General features: G+C 40.4%; 1 protein-coding gene across 1 annotated transcript; it reads left to right on the forward strand.

The window, feature by feature from the left end:
* The first annotated feature begins 5,994 nt into the window (after positions 1–5,994).
* Positions 5,995–11,356, forward strand: LOC139457361 (autotransporter adhesin UpaG-like). The gene is made up of 2 exons (XM_071238766.1): positions 5,995–6,089; positions 10,261–11,356. The coding sequence occupies exons 1-2, from the start codon at positions 5,995–5,997 to the stop codon at positions 11,354–11,356; spliced, it is 1,191 nt and encodes a 396-aa protein (XP_071094867.1).
* Positions 11,357–17,710: the final 6,354 nt, after the last annotated feature.

The raw sequence follows: 17,710 nt of genomic DNA on the forward strand, positions 1-17,710 counted from the left end.
ACCATTGATGTACGCAATGTTCAGATAGGTTAACTATGTGAAACAGTCTAAGCTTCATGTAATATACAGTGTATATAGCGCCGTGCTTGATGCTCACATATTATTTCTTGATACTGATTGGACCAGTTTTGCAATGTTATTTTGCAAACTCCAGGAGCAGCATTTACGGACCAAATGTTTGGAGTGAGGTTGATGGACGGAGAATTACGTTTGAAAAGCGATGAATGGAGATTACGAGATCGAAATTGAAAGTCGATAAATCAGATTGAGATTGATAGGTGGAAATTTGAAGTTGAAGATTGACAGATGGAATTGATTGGAATTGGTGGTAAGATGAATATATGGAGATTGTTATACGCGATTAATCGGAATTCCTGCTCGGATTGGCAAAGAAAGGCAAGGTATCTTCAAGTATATAGATGATCTGTTATCGATCAATAACAATCAAATAGATCATCCACTGATTTACCTACCTGAACCAGCGAGACCGCCTCAACTGTGCCGCATGTACACATATGCATAAATATTCAGAGTGAAAAAACACTCCACAAGACAGTGTGGCAAGAGGGATGGCTTCAACTTTCCGATAAGAAATTTAACTTTCCCTCAATATCCCAGAAGCTCCAACCGTTGATGTTTACTTTTCACAACTTTTGAGGTACAACCGAGCATGCTCTTTCTATCAAGATTTCAACGAGTGTTATACGACTCTTGCTCAGACAATTATCAAGGTTACAATATTCAAGGCCTCGGGAAAGCTTTCCAAAACGTTTTATGGTAAGCAGGCGGAGGACATTTCAAAATTTGACGCAATGGTGACACTATGATATACGCAGTGATTACCTATTTTGACTTGTACAATGTTACCGTGTCTTTTTTGCAGGTGAACAGCTGATTTGCCTTTGCATGTGTTTGTGACGGGTGCCACCGATGTGGCAGGATACGCTCGGATCTTTTCGCGAAAACCTGGTATCATAACTATTTGATAGTGATACACACACACACACACACACACACACACACACACACACACACACACACACACACACACACACACACACACACACACACACACACACACACACACACACACACACACACACACACACACACACACGGTCATGATGTGGTTGGATTCATTCTTATGGATAGGGAAAGGGTTTCGTCGCTTATATTTTTTGATAGGGGTAGATCATTTGTTTGAAACTGATCGATGAATATAAATAAATGAAGAATGATGAATGGAGATTGTTTGATGGAAAATGATGTATTGACATACCACTCAAGTATACTAGTGATCTAAGGAAGTAATAGTGCAGCTGTAGGAAACCTCCATCGTTCGATACCATACGTTATTTTTCTCCATTTCAAGGTTTTGATGTCAATCGATAATCATATTACATTACATTAGCGTCCTGCATTACAAGAAGCGTATGTTCAAGGTAAATATATCATTCAGGTCAGAACAAATGTATTAATGAGTCACATTAGCTAGATATAAACGCAGAATTTTTTTTAGTCTATCATTAATAAATATGTTGATGATTGTCGTGAACCTTTCGTGTCTTGTTTTGTCGTGTTTGGTTACATGCCGCTGTAGCTGCTGGGTAGTATCAGGCAGCTCACATATACTTTTTAAAATCAAATTGTGTGAGTGGCGGTGGTACCAGCAGAGCGGGGCATGTTTACCCTTGACACGAACACCTGGTGTCATCACTCGTTTTCCGCGATTCATTCACATACTTTTAACATATATTTTGCTTTTTGCCGTTTCATCGGATAAATGACACTTGTTACTCTGGCGTTGATGTTTCATATCTGTTGTGAAGTAAACATAAACGCAATATTGTATGACTATACAATTAATACATTCAGAGCTGCGATACCGTGACATCCCTGTGAACAAAACATAGAGAACCCCTAAGTGTTTGATGATTGAATCGTAATGGAATAGTTTTGACAAAGGATACCCGTCGTGTTGCATATTAATTGAACCGCCTCCGAGGTCTAATGGTAGAGCATCCGCCTGGATAGTGGAAGGTCCGGGGTTCGATCCCCGGCCACGTCATACCAACAGATGTTTTAGGATGTCACCCTGCCTGGCGCTCGGCATTAAGGGGTTACAACAAGGACTGGTCGGCATTAAGGGGTTACAACAATGACTGGTCGGTATTAAGGGGTTACAACAATGACTGGTCGGCATTAAGGGGTTACAACAAGGACTGGTCGGCATTAAGGGGTTACAACAAGGACTGGTCGGCATTAAGGGGTTACAACAAGGACTGGTCGGCATTAAGGGGTTACAACAAGGACTGGTCGGCATTAAGGGGTTACAACAAGGACTGGTCGGCATTAAGGGGTTACAACAATGACTGGTCGGCATTAAGGGGTTACAACAAGGACTGGTCGGTATTAAGGGGTTACAACAATGACTGGTCGGCATTAAGGGGTTACAACAAGGACTGGTCGGCATTAAGGGGTTACAACAAGGACTGGTCGGCATTAAGGGGTTACAACAAGGACTGGTCGGCATTAAGGGGTTACAACAAGGACTGGTCGGCATTAAGGGGTTACAACAATGACTGGTCGGCTCAGAATCTCAGGTATGCATCTTACACTGCAGCATGGTATACCAGTGGGCTAGCATTATAAAATCAGCATTAGTCTGAACTGTACAAGCAGCCTAACACATGCACGTCGCTATATAGGTGAATAGTAATCGTGGACATGACGTTAAATCCCATTTCACCTCACATATTAAATGCGCCTTTACTTCGCCCGGATGGTTGATGGGCATCATACATTAAACAGTGTTATAGATACTGAGGTGTGATCGTCGGAAATATAACAGTACACAAATGCACAGGAGGAGGAAAAGTGTTGAAGATAACACTCTGATAACGATTTGCCTGTTTCAGAACTCATGTGTTTTCCTCCTATAATGCGGAAGTTACTTAATTGCTGAAAACATAAAAACTCTTGTGTGCGGGAGTGGGTTTTGGGGTGAAGGGTGTGGTTGGGGGAGGGTGGGGTAAGGGTGGATGGTGAGGGGTTCTAGTGTTGTGGATCTAATGCATGCCGTTATTAAAGGAAGCAATTTATCAATACTCAGAGGTTGGACGTTTGTTTGTTGTTTAACGCCACAAACAGCAATATTCCAGCTATTTAAGGGCCATAGATTGGACGTAACGTCACACAGAATTACGTTTTCGCAAATCAACTTGTTTGTGAGGCGGTGAGTTGATATGAAGCTTAACGTCGAGTCCAAGATTACTGCACTTATATAGCGACGTGCATGCACATACGTGTGTGTGTGTGTGTGTGTGTGTGTGTGTGTGTGTGTGTGTGTGTGTGTGGCTGCTGGTACTAGTCCGGACTAATGCCATTTTTATAGTGCCAGCACACTGAGATACCATGCCGCAGTGTAACATGAATACCCCACTCAGACACAGTATACTGACTCCGAGCCGACCAGTCCTTGTTTTAGCCCCTTAATGCCGAGCGCCAGACAGGGTAACAACAAGTACCAGCTTTTAACGTCTGTTGGTATAACGCGGCCGGGGATCAAACCCGGACATTCCGCTCTCCGGGCAGAGGCTCTACTGCTAGACCACAGATGCGGTCTTAATCATCTTGATAACAAATGTAATAATTTTAAGAAAACAAGGGGATGTCCCACTAAAAAATACCAATATCACTATATATGATTGTGTCACAACTGAACGGGATAAAACAATCACCTTATGTACATGCTGCTCCCGATCCATTCTCTGTACCACACAATAGTTCTCGCGACTTGAAATAGAATCACGTGACTAGAATAGAAAGTACCGTGATTACTAACTAACGAAAATAGTTGCATAAGTCCTCATAATTATATAGTGAATATAAATCAATGAGAAATATTTCTTCTAAAAATTACAAAAATGCAAAGGGCTCTTTCCATAAATATATATTTTGCTTGAGTATAACTCATTACTGACTTTTGATAAGGTGGCTGCAATCTGGATACGGGTCGACTGAGTGTGAGATGCTAGATGCATCGGAGTATGCATCGGGTACTAGGCGAATATCGCTTTCAATACAACATGTGCATGTTTTATATTTATGTTAACAGACTGAGATCGAAAGATGGAGACTGATATTTGAAGATTGATTGATGGGGAATGATGGGGCGAGTTTGATAGGTAGGGATGGAAAGGTGGAGTTTAATAAATAGGGATGGAAAAGTGGAGTTTAATAGATAGGGATGGAACGGTGGAGTTTAATAGATAGGGATGGAAAGGTGGAGTTTAATAGATAGGGATGGAACGGTGGAGTTTAATAGATAGGGATGGAACCGTGGAGTTTAATAGATAGGGATGGAACGGTGGAGTTTAATAGATAGGGATGGAAAGGTGGAGTTTAATAGATAGGGATGGAACGGTGGAGTTTAATAGATAGGGATGGAACGGTGGAGTTTAATAGATAGGGATGGAACGGTGGAGTTTAATAGATAGGGATGGAACGGTGGAGTTTAATAGATAGGGATGGAACGGTGGAGTTTGATGGATGTAGATTGTACTGGTGCAGAGATGAAGTTGTGAAGATGGTTTGACTCACAGGTGGAGATTGGTAGGTGATTATTGATACATTGAGTCTGATTGATGTATTTAGCATGCCAGTAAAATTGTCCCTAATTTGGTTTGGTGCTATATCTTTTTTATTTCGTGTATCAGATCGTGATCGTGATCGTCAGAAATATCTTCATTATTTGTTCAGAACAATACAGCTTGAGGAAAAGTGTTCAAGATGACATTTTTAACAACATTTTCATTCATCAAAACGAATGTGTATTGTCAAACATCAATCCGTATTGAATGAGCTGTGTCATTAAAATTACCCCTTGCATGCAACCCGTGAAGATCTAGGTTAAACTTTGTCTCCAGCAACCAATGATTGTCGTTAGGGGCGACTAAAGGATCTGGTGTTCATATTATACATGTCATCGTATCCCATTATATGAGTGATGTCCATTATGTCAATCACTCGGTTATTTACAGAACCCCGTCATATAACTGTAATATTACTGAGTGCAGCATTCAACAAGCAAATGAACAGAGTGAGTGAGTGAGTTGGGTTTAAGGTCGCTTTTAACAGTATTCCAGTTACATCACTGCGTGTCAGTTAAATGTGTGAGGAAAGCACGAAGTGGTGCAGTTCTCAGACGTTTACAACTTCGGTGAAACTCACGAGCACAAATCTAGAAACATAATCGGGTTGAACCGGGATTCGAACCCACAAGCATAGGTTCCTGGCGTGCCCAAGGGACGCAACTCTGCACAGCGAATCGTGGCGCCTTAGACGACTGAGCCACCCGTGCCCCCTCAAACGAACAGAACCAGGAGTGAAGGATCCATGTCAGGTATGCGACCATTATATACTTAACAGCATTGAAAACGCACCAGCAATAAATCTTGAAATATTACAAAAACAACTTGAGCAATGACCGATTTTGATTAGAGCAGACATAGACGGATTATTAAGAAAGACGACAAAGGAATTAGGAATACCACACAGTAATTACATCTACGTCATCAGTGTAAGGAAGACACATAGGGTTAAAATGAAAAGACAATATCTGGTATGTCCGCCATTGACAGCAACACAGGCCATGCAACGTCATCTCATTGATCGAATAAGTCTACGGATAGTGTTCTGGGGCATTCCACTCATGACGTAGTGTATCTTCAAGTTCTCTCAGGTTCTGCACTTGCGGACGAGGTGAGAGGCGTTGACCCAGGTAATCCCATAAATATTCAATTGGCGATAGATCTGGTGACAGGGCTGGCCATTATTGTTCGCTAGGTACGGTGTTGAAACACTTTCTGTGTGCGTTCTTGCATTATCTTGCTGGAAGGTGTGCATATCCTGGTGCTGATGAAAGAATGGGATGACGTGATTTGCCATTATGTTATTCCTGTAGTAAAGAGCATTAACTCTTCCACTATAAACATGGAGCTCTCTTCGATGGTTATGACTGATGCCGCCCCACACCACGACACTCCCCGACGACTCTACTTGACGTACCAACTTGAAGCATGCCCAAGGCACGTTCACGTTCCTCTGCTGTTAATCTTGGCATTTCTTGTGTCAGTACCCTTTAACGTCTGCAGCAACAAGTGATGTGGCTTTTAAAATATGTCTTTTATAGCCCTATTCTACGTGCTTCCCGTGAAACAAAACACATTTTCCATGATATGCACGCAATTTGTTGCGTTTTGGCGATTTCGCTCACAAAAAATTAGGAATGTGTTTTGACGAGCTGTTCTTCTTCATGCTTCGTCCAGAACGTCGTATATTACTCATTCACTAATATATTTTCATATGACTTAAGCCCGGATAAAAATACATCTATTTCATGGTGGTGCGTTTTCAATGCTGTTCAGTATATTTACGATGTAAATCTAGCTCTAAACTTCAACTTAGATGGTATGAATAAAGACTATATAAAGTTTTTTTTGCAGTTCTGTTTCCATTGATAAATGCTCAGGAAAAACAAATTTTGTTCAAACAAAATCAATGTTCAGTCTACTCCAATGGGGATGACCTAAAGTCAATTTATGACGGACTTTTCCTGATTGTACTCGCGCTTCGGTCGAATTTACCTACAAATTTGTCGAAACCTTATGATTTTAGAGTGTTAATAAATGTTCTTTGCTATTGTCTAGTTTGCATAATCATCATCATCGGCTTCATAATATACAGATCAAACTGGGTATGGATAGGTATGGATATTAAGCAGTAGGTTGGATGACGTCACATATGACGTATGTGTTATGTATTTATGCGCCATTCTGATCATGAGAATATGCATTCGATGCAAAAATGGTGAGATTTTAGGGCGTCTAAGAAACAGATTACTACACTCGCGCCTGTCATGGTACCATTGATCTAGCAATTCGTTGTTGATAGATACCTTTTGAAATAACTCGTTGTACGATAAATGGTACCTGACAAAGATGGGCACGGACTTCATAAGAAATATATTCTCAACCGCAAACTTATGGAGTATATCGTGTGCACGTATATATATGTATATATATATATATATATATATATATATATATATGATGTAATTTTGGATGTTAACGGTGGCTCTCCAGGAGACATATTTTCACACAACACAGTAAGGGTTGAGCAATCGTAAAATCACCTCGTCTATCCATTCTAGTGCTTTAAGAGCTAACAAACAGTAGCAAAGTCAGGTTTTTTGTTTACAGTGCTATACCCGTTATACCTTATTGTATGCTTGTCTTGAATGACACCATTATATAGGAGGATGTTATTAAAAGCATCAAGGAGAAGTGAGCGTGATTGAGTAAGTGAGTTAAAATGTAACTAAAAGCAACAAAAACATTCCTATAATCATAAGAAATATCTGCACGTTGGAAATATTTCAGACTCGAAACCTGAAAATGGAACTCCCTTTTATGATAGAAAATGTCAAATGTACCACAGTTGGATTACTGGATAAGCAAAGATTTAATAAACCACTATATTTCTGTTTCACATATCAGACATTATCCTAAATACATTCTATGAAGTACAGGACCGCCTCCGTGGTCTTTTGGTAGAGCGTCCAGCCGGAGATTGGGAGGTCGGGGTTCGATCCCTGGCCGCGTCATACCAAAAGACGATAAAAGATGGTATATATGAAAAGTCATACTCAAGCAAAATATATATTTATTGAAAAGGCACTTTGCAATTATTGTAATTTTTAGAAGTAATACCTCTAATTGCAGGAAAGACTTGTGTGCACTGTATGATTATGAGGACTTATGCAATTGTTTTCGTTAGTTAGTAATCACATTAGTTTCTATTCTAATCACGTGATTCTATTTCAAGTGTTTGCTGTAGACAGTGGATCGGGAGCAAACTGTAATAAGGTGGTTGTTTATATTGTGACACAATCATATAAAGTCATACTGATCTTTGTGCAGTGGCACATTCCTTTGGCTTTTTTATAATTATTACATTTGCTAGATCGCTCAATCAAGATAATTAAGACCGCCTCCGGAGAGCGGAAGGTCCGGGGTTTGATCCCCGGCCGCGTTACACCAAAAGACGTTAATAGCTGGTACTTGTTGATACCCTGTCTGGGGCTCGGCATTAAGGGGCCAAAACAAGGACTGGTCGGCTCGGAGTCAGTATAATGTGTCTGAATGGGGTATTCATGTTAAACTGCGGCATGGTATCTCAGTGGACTAGCACTATAAATAGGCATCAGTCCGGACTAGTACAAGCAGTACAAAAGTGAAAATAAGTATACTTCGCTTGATATTGTGGGAGAAAAACAATATTCAAAAACAATACAAGACGTGGTCTTGCAAAGAATTTCAAACAAACTTCAGTTTATAAACAGGGATTAACATTTGGAAGAAGCAACTCTTATAACAGATTTCACCCATACTAATAGTAGAAAACGCACACCCTTAGAGCAGATATTGCATACTCTAATAATCCATTTCTGTGAATGCATTCCCAATAAACACCTAGAAGACCGTGTTGCAATACTTCTCCTAGAAGAATACTGTGATGGGATACTAACGAAATCAAACAAATGTGATGTCATGTTTCTGCATCTTGAACACTGAGGCGAAAAATATGAACTCTAAAAGCAATGTCATTGTGGTGATTTATTTCAGTATCAAGAACTGTGATGATATATCTCAACACAAAGAAACTGAGACGATATACGTCGGCACCATATGTTTCAGTGCCACGGTAATATTACTATATACTGCAGCGCCAAGGGTACTTTAAATACACATTCCAACAGCAAAATACTGTGATGATACACAAGTAAAATCGTGTGACAAAAAAACCGCTAGGATTATACACACTGGGAATATCTACCTCAGCGCCAACGATGATGTGACAAATTATGAATCGCTTGATTAATCAAATCGATGGCCATGAAGCATGTACTATATGTACAATTCAAACATTTGTTTATTAAATGTTCAATTAACTGAATATGTTTTTTTTAGAAATGTCTTATGTCTCTTCTCACATTCTTCTTATGTTTTGGGCCAAAATCTAAGAAGAACAAATTTGGACAATATAACACTTGTACTCATATGTCGTTGTTCCTCATCAATTATTTACATGGATTTCTTAGACACAACAATATCTATGCCGAGGTCAATAATACCATGGTGATAATATAAACAACTAACTTTACACTTGGTCCAACAGTCCTGTATTATGTTCTCGTAATCATACGACATCCGTGGTTAGAAACACGTCCAATTAACATAATGTGTTGAGACTACGAGTGTTTTATATCTTGTCCCACAATCTTTTTTCATTTTTGTTTTGGTCCGGCAAACTTAAAAGAAGACGACGTTTGGACGACTTAACTCTTGTAGACTTTGTTCCTAATCAATTATTATACATAACAAAGAGCAATAACTACGCTTAAGTCGATACCGAGTTACCAAATTATAGGATGGATGACTTTCCAATATTAATGTTTCCAAATTTCAAGTCCTGCAATAATCCAGCTCCAGGCTTTGGTGTCTATATTTCACATCCGTTGAGGTACAACTACTGAGCATGCCCATTTTACGAAGATTTTGATAGAGTGCCACACGAACGCTGGCCTCACGTTTGTGTTTGTGACGGGTGCCTAAAGGGCAGAATACGCATACTTGTTTATGTGACATTGATTCATCAACATATGCTCATGATATTGATGGAATTGTAAAGTGGCCTTCAGTAAATATTATTTTTATCATTATGGAAATTTTTTTTGCTGCTTATTGTTTAGATAATTACCAAGTTTACTTGTCGCCCCACTGACAAATGTAGGGTGACGGTAGAGCAATTCAAGTGTGACGTCTGTCTGGAAGAAGTCATCATCCTACATCACTGGGTTCCTTATAACAGTAGCTCCCACCTTTAAATCGGCAGGTCCCACCATTACATCAGAAACTCCGACCATTACATCAGAAACTCCGACCATTACATCAGAAGCTCCCCCCTTTATTTGAGAACCTCCGACCATTACATCAGAATCTCCCGATAGTGTAGCAGGAGCTCCCACCATCATATCAGAAACTCCAACCACCAAATCAGAATCCCCCACCATTATATCAGAACCTCCAACCATCATATCAGAATCTCCCACCATTATTTGAAAACCTCCCAAAATTAAATTAGAAACTCCCACTATTATATCAGAATCTCCTAAATCTGGCGCTCTCGCCATTGTAGCAGGAGGTCCCACCGTGACATAGGAGCTCACACCATTATAGCAGGAGTTCAGACCATTATATCTGAAGCTTACACAATTATAGCAGGAGCTAACACCATTGTAGCAGGAGCTCACATCATTGTAGCAGGAGCTCACACCATTATAGCAGAAGCTCACTCAATTATAGCAGGAGCTCACATCATTATAGCAGAACTTCAAACCATTATAGCAGGAGCTCACACAATTATAGCAGGAACACACACCATTATAGCAGGAGCTCACACCATTATAGCAGGAACCCACACCATTATAGCAGGAACCCACACCATTATAGCAGGAGCTCACACAATTATAGCAGGAACCCACACCATTATAGCAGGAGATCACACCATTATAGCAGGAACACACACCATTATAGCAGGAGCTCACACCATTATAGCAGGAACCCACAACATTATAGCAGGAACCCACAACATTATAGCAGGAGCTCACACCATTATAGCAGGAGCTCACACCATTATAGCAGGAGCTCACACAATTATAGCAGGAGCTCACACCATTATAGCAGGAGCTCACACCATTATAGCAGGAACCCACAACATTATAGCAGGAGCTCACACCATTATAGCAGGAACACACACCATTATAGCAGGAGCTCACACAATTATAGCAGGAGCTCACACCATTATAGCAGGAACCCACAACATTATAGCAGGAGCTCACACCATTATAGTAGGAACAAACACCATTATAGCAGGAGCTCACACAATTAAAGCAGGAACACAAACCATTATAGCAGGAACCCACACCATAATAGCAGGAGCTCACACCATTATAGCAGGAACACACACCATTATAGCAAGAGCTCACGCCATTATAGCAGAAGCTAACGCCATTATTGCAAAATCTCACACAATTATAGCAGGAGTTCACAGCATTATAGCAGAAGCTCACATAATTATAGCAGAACTTCAAATCATTATAGCCGGAGCTCACACGATTATAGCAGGAGCACACACCATTAAAGCAGTAGCTAACGCGATTATAGAAGCAGCTAACACCATTTTGGCAGGAATTCAGACCATTATAGCTGAAGCTTACACCATTACAGCATGAGTTCAAAAAAGTATAGCAGGAGCTCACACTATTATAGCAGGAGCTCACACAACTATAGCAGGAGCACACACAACCATAGCAGGAGCACACACAACCATAGCAGGAGCACACGCCATCATAGCAGGAGCTCACACAACTATAGCAGGAGCACACACAACCATAGCAGGAGCACACGCCATCATAGCAGGAGCTCACACAACTATAGCAGGAGCACACACAACCATAGCAGGAGCACACGCCATCATAGCAGGAGCTCACACAACTATAGCAGGAGCACACACAACTATAGCAGGAGCACACGCCATCATAGCAGGAGCTCACACAACTATAGCATGAGCTGACACAACTATAGCAGGAGCTCAAACCATTATAGCAGGACCTTACACCATTATAGCAGAACTTCAAACCATTATAGCAGAAGCACACATCATTGTAGCAGGAACCCACACCATTATAGCAGGAGCTCACTCCATTATAGCAGGAGACCACACCATTATAGTAGGAGCTCCCATCATTATAGCAGGACCTTACACCATTATAGCAGTAGCTCACACCATTATAGCAGGAGATCACACCATTATAGTAGGAGCTCCCATCATTATAGCAGGAACTCACACCATTATAGCAGGAGCTCACACCATTATAGCAGTAGCGCGCCATTATAGCAGGAGATCACACCATTATAGCAGGAGCTCCCATCATTATAGCAGGAACCCACATCATTATAGCAGGAGCTCACACCATTATAGCACCAGCTCACACCATTATAGCAGAAACTTACACCATTATAGCAGTAGCACGAACCATTATAGCAGGAGATCACACCATTATAGCAGGAGCTCACACCATTATAGCAGGAGCTCAGACCATTATAGCAGAAACCCACACCATTATAGCAGAACCTTACACCATTATAGCAGTAGCACGCACCATTATAGCAGGAGATCACACCATTATAGCAGGAGGTCACACAATTATAGCAGGAGCTCACACCATTATAACAGGAACCCACACCATTATAGCAGAACCTCAAACCATTATAGCAGGAGCTCACTCCATTATAGTAGGAGCTCCCATCATCATAGCAGGACTTTACACCATTATAGCAGTAGCACGCACCATTATAGCAGGAGATCACACCATTATAGCAGGAGCTCACACCATTATAGCAGGAGCTCACACCATTATAGCAGGAACCCACACCATTATTGTAGGAACCCACACCATTATTGTATGAGCTCACACCATTATAGCAGGAGCTCACACCATTATAGCAGGAGCTCACACCATTATAGCAGAACCTTACACCATTATTGCAGGAGCTCACTCCATTATAGCAGGAACCCACACCATTATAGCAGAACCTTACACCATTATAATAGGAGCTCACTCCATTATAGTAGGAGCTCCCATCATTATAGCAGCAGCTCACACCTTTATAGCAGAAACTTACAACATTATAGCAGCAGCTCACACCTTTATAGCAGGAGCTTACACCATTAAAGCAGAAGCTTACAACATTATAGCAGCAGCTCACACCAGTATAGCCGGAGCTCACACCATTATAGCAGGAGCTTACACCATTATAGCAGGAGCTTACACCATTATAGCAGGAGCTTACACCTTTATAGCAGGAGCTCACACCATAATAGCTGCTCAGACCATTATAGGAGGAACCCATACCGTTATAGCACCACACCACAAAAACACATCAATATCATTGGAAACGAATACATGGGTAGTGAACAAGTAAAAAAGATCATCGCTGAGACTGATATTTGTTGTTGGATATTATTTTAGGAAGAACCGTGTGATATGAAGGATGTACCTTGTCTACAGAACAATCAAGTTGCACTTGACAACATGACAGCTCTACCATGGCTATAAATAATAGAGGCTGACCCAGTGACCCAGTGACAGAATACAAGAGTGAGTGAGTGAGTATGGTTTTACGCCGCTTTTAGCAATATTCCAGCAATATCACGGCGGGGGACACCAGAAATGGGCTTCAAACATTGTACCCATGTCGGGAATCGAACCCGGGTCTTCGGCGTGAAGAGCGAACGCTTTAACCACTAGGCTACCCGACCGTCCCGACAGAATACAAGAGAGAAACATAAAAGACACCAGGGCTTTGTGAAACGCCACTCTATCGTCATAGTATGTCTGGTCTTCTTTATCATCTCTTACGAAGGTATACAGGCTGGGACCTATTTCGACACGGAACGCAGAGCTAGGTGCGGCAACACATTGTTATCCTTCTTATAGTGTCATGTATAATGCATGGATAAATTATCATGCGTATCTTTAGCTGCATCATATTTTTTAGTTGTGCACTCACAAATGATGTTCCCCTTGCTATACAGAACCTTCAGCACATAGGCGAACTGATTCAAAATGTGTAGGCTTTTTATAAGGATTTATTAGCAGAATTTGAATCCTATTTAAATATGTACATTTTACACCAAAACACGAAATCCATGGATGTCGCTTAAGGAGAATACGTGTTTCTTTGAATGAAACAACAGTTACTGATGATACATTGCACCTGTGGGAATACATCTGGGAAAACAACTCATTCTCCTTGCAACCTAGAGACCATAGACACCATGCGAACCACGATGCTTCTACATGTTAATGCTGATAGAAGTTGACAAGTTTTGTCTGTGGTTTGTCATCATTTAGTCAAACGAAAGACTATATAGACGTTTCAAAGGTTTTCAAATGTCATCTGTTTTCGTCTAACTGAAAGAGTACAATGAAAACTCTGAAAGCAATTTGCGACAGAAATCAATAATTGATATTATTCCTGTCTCTCAACCAGACGTCATATAGCTGAGATCGGCGTTAAAAAACAAACAAACACACTCAACTGACATGTTAATTTCATTAATCATATAATATGCTGTGTGACGCGACATGAACCGTGACTGAGCTAATTAGCTGTAGGCTTTGGTGCTCACATCAGACTTACAAAGAAGTCGATAGTTTTATACTAGCTCAAATTAAATATAGGTAAATAGTTTAGGCGCAAAAAGGCCGAGCCAAGCAGAGATCTCAGTGTGAGATTTTTGCTCAATGATTCTGTTCTGCATTCCATCCTCCTATTGTGACCTCCCACGTTTATAATATAACCAGTATTCCTAATCTTATAGCAGGAACTCCCACCCATGTAGCTGGAACACCAACCCTGATGAACATCACCCTTTATAACAGGACATTGCATGCTTCTGGCAGGACCACACACTTGCTGCGGGACCACCCAACCTTTTAGCAGGCATCACCCACCCTTATGGCAGGAACGTTAACCCTTAAAGGAGTAGCATCCACCCATAGAGCAGGAGCCACCAGTTCTCTGAACTAGTGTATACTTCACTCCCTTCCGCATTCACCATGACCTCAACAACGTGAGCATCAAAATCGACTGTAAGCACGAGAAGAAACACAGCTGCGACAATGGACAAAATATGTGTGTGGTCATTGGAATAAACATAATCAAACTGCTTCCGAATGGTAAACGACATAACCTTCACCATCTTGGTAACAAATAACTACCATCTGCAACCATTTGTTCACAATCAACACTGATCATTATGAGACAATCATATTGGGTTTTTTGAATATCAATCCATGAACTATTGTAAGTAAGGCTATTGTCAATAAATATTTTCTAATCAATCCTTCAGTCAAATTAATATCAACGGTTACGACGAATATCTTTAATCTATGAATATTTTGTGCTGTCCATAAATACATTGGAGTTTGGAGACCACATCGTGGGGCACCTAATCCTGTGTGCTGTCTACACTGAATGATGCAGCCCTTGAGCTGGCACTGCAACTCGGTTCTGACGGCAATGTCAGTGATAACACATGTTTGGCGTAGATCGGGTATACGGGCCTTCTGATTCAGAATCTAGAAATTTCCGGAGTGGAGAGCCATTTATTTTGAATTTGCATCATTTACTCTGGGTAATTGCTAACAAAAAAGACGTACACATTTAAAATAAGGGGTAGCATGTTTTCGATTAAAGTTTGTTGGAGAAATACATTTGTCTGGCATTTGTTTCATTATTTCTACGAACTGTTACCCCTACAGTTTGAGATGTTCGATATACTAGTATGTTCGATTTCCAAGAATTGACTTAATTATTGCGCTGATTTCCCAAAGATGGCATGTTGAGTCAATATCCGAGAAATGACTTATTGAGTCAAAACAATGAAAATATGCACCAAGTTGCAATGGAATGAAAACGTATATCTTGGGTCTCAGTTTGGAGGGTTATTTGTCAACTTGTTTTGGAAAAACTATGTGTTTTGAATCCTTATTTAGAACTGGTCAAAACTATCCGTGACCCATTTTCGGAATGTTCTAAGAACGCGAACCATTGTATCCATGTGTACAGCGCAAGAGAGCACAGTTTCCAAAGCGCTCAGGCCGTCATGGAAGAATTTAAGTTAGTTTGGAACCCAACGCGTCTGAGGTATATGTACAGTGGGACAACATCATATTTAAAAGTAGGTTAATCTCCTAATTATTACCCATATAGTTACAAAGTTCAAACAATCGAATTTGCACTGATGCAAATATCACTTCACGCGCACCAGTGTATTGTTTCCATCTTCTGGGAGGCATTGTTGACGTCATTTGAATCTTATTGTTACGTAAGTTCAAACTGACGTAACACCAGAAACGACGTCTTTGCTTAAGATTATGACGTCATTCGACAATTATAGTTTTCTAAGACGACGGTATTGATCAAAGCATTGTTATAAAGGGGCACTCAAAAGGATTAAGAAATAACTGGTAATAAAGAAAGTCTTACCTTCGGATGTATTTCATACTGACCTTACGAAACCCGTGTCAGGATCCATGCATATTTCGATATTTATTTCAAGTTGTGCTTGTTGTCATCTAATCGAAAGGATACATTCAGAATACTGAAAGCCATTTGCGACATAAATCGATTTTTTTATACTGTTCCTGGTTATGGCTGTAATGTACCACAATAATTACAGCCTGCATGTTGTTTATTTGGTGTAAGATGAGTGAGTAAACCACTGGGCAAAAGAAATAAGCAATTGATTTTTTTATTGGACCGAGAGATTACAAAATTTATTTCCCGAAATACTGCCAAATTAAGTTACGAAACACAACAATGATACCGTATCATTTTCCTCGTTTTCTTGTTTGTTCATGGTTTAACCACCATCAAACATGGGTGTATATTTTCTCTTGTTCGGCAGTTTACATGATATTTAATATATGATAATTGATTAATTTCGCGACAACAATGCCACACCTCACCAGGTATCTGTCTAGGTTTGCATCAGTGGCACATCTGACCAGTTATATGTTAAGAGCCTTACAAAGTCGATATGTTTGTACTCGCATCCCAATGTACAAACAAAGAGCTGTGGGAGAAAAGGCCCAGCCAAGCGAATATGGGTCATATAAGTTTACACACAAAGATCAGTAGCACAATATTGGTCTAACCTTATTGATTTAGTATCCTCAGCTATGTCTTAGAATAGCATGTGTTAAAAAATTAACAAGAGTTTCGAACGTCAGGACAGTTAACGCTCATTGGGGCCAACCGCTTTTATCACAGACAACGCCCATCATTAAAGAAGTTGCCATCCACCGAGAATATTGCACTCAGCAATATTCCAGCTATATGACGGCGGTCTGTAAATAATCGAGTCTGAACCAGGCAATCAACTGATTGATATTATAAGTAGCCTCTAACGACAAACACAGTCGCCTGTTGCCAGCAAGCAGGGGTTCCTGAAGACCCCGGATCTTCACTGGTGTGTGTGTTTAGGAATAGCTCCCACACGTATAGCAGAAAACCCATCCCTGTAGCAGTAAATCAGCAGAGAACACCAACCCTTATAGTAGGAACTACCACCCTAAAAGCAGGAACAGGCACCCTCATTGCAATAGATTACTTCCTAATAGCAAAGTACGTGCAATCTTATAACAGAAGAAATCCATACCCTTATATCAGGAACAGCCATTCGTATAACATGAACACCCACCCTTATAGCAGGATCTAACTCCATTACATCCACCAACCATTATAGTTTTGCTATATGCCAAGTTTGATTCATCTGTTAAGTGTTATGATTCTGTACTTACAAAAAAGATATTCTGCCTTAATCTATCGTTATAAAAATAAAAAGTTATGCAAGGCTCAGATAGTGTACTTTGTCGATACTGTCATAACCCGTCCCAACAAAATGGAACACAAATGTTGTTAATGAGGTTATCAACTTTATAATGTGATAAGTTTATCACATAGAATCACATGTAAAGCAACGCTGTGTACTGAGGAAAATATATCCGCCAAAA

The sequence above is a fragment of the Haliotis cracherodii genome, unplaced genomic scaffold, assembly GCF_022045235.1.
Source record: "Haliotis cracherodii isolate W230 unplaced genomic scaffold, xgHalCrac1.p SCAF_12, whole genome shotgun sequence".
Lineage (NCBI taxonomy): Eukaryota > Metazoa > Mollusca > Gastropoda > Lepetellida > Haliotidae > Haliotis > Haliotis cracherodii.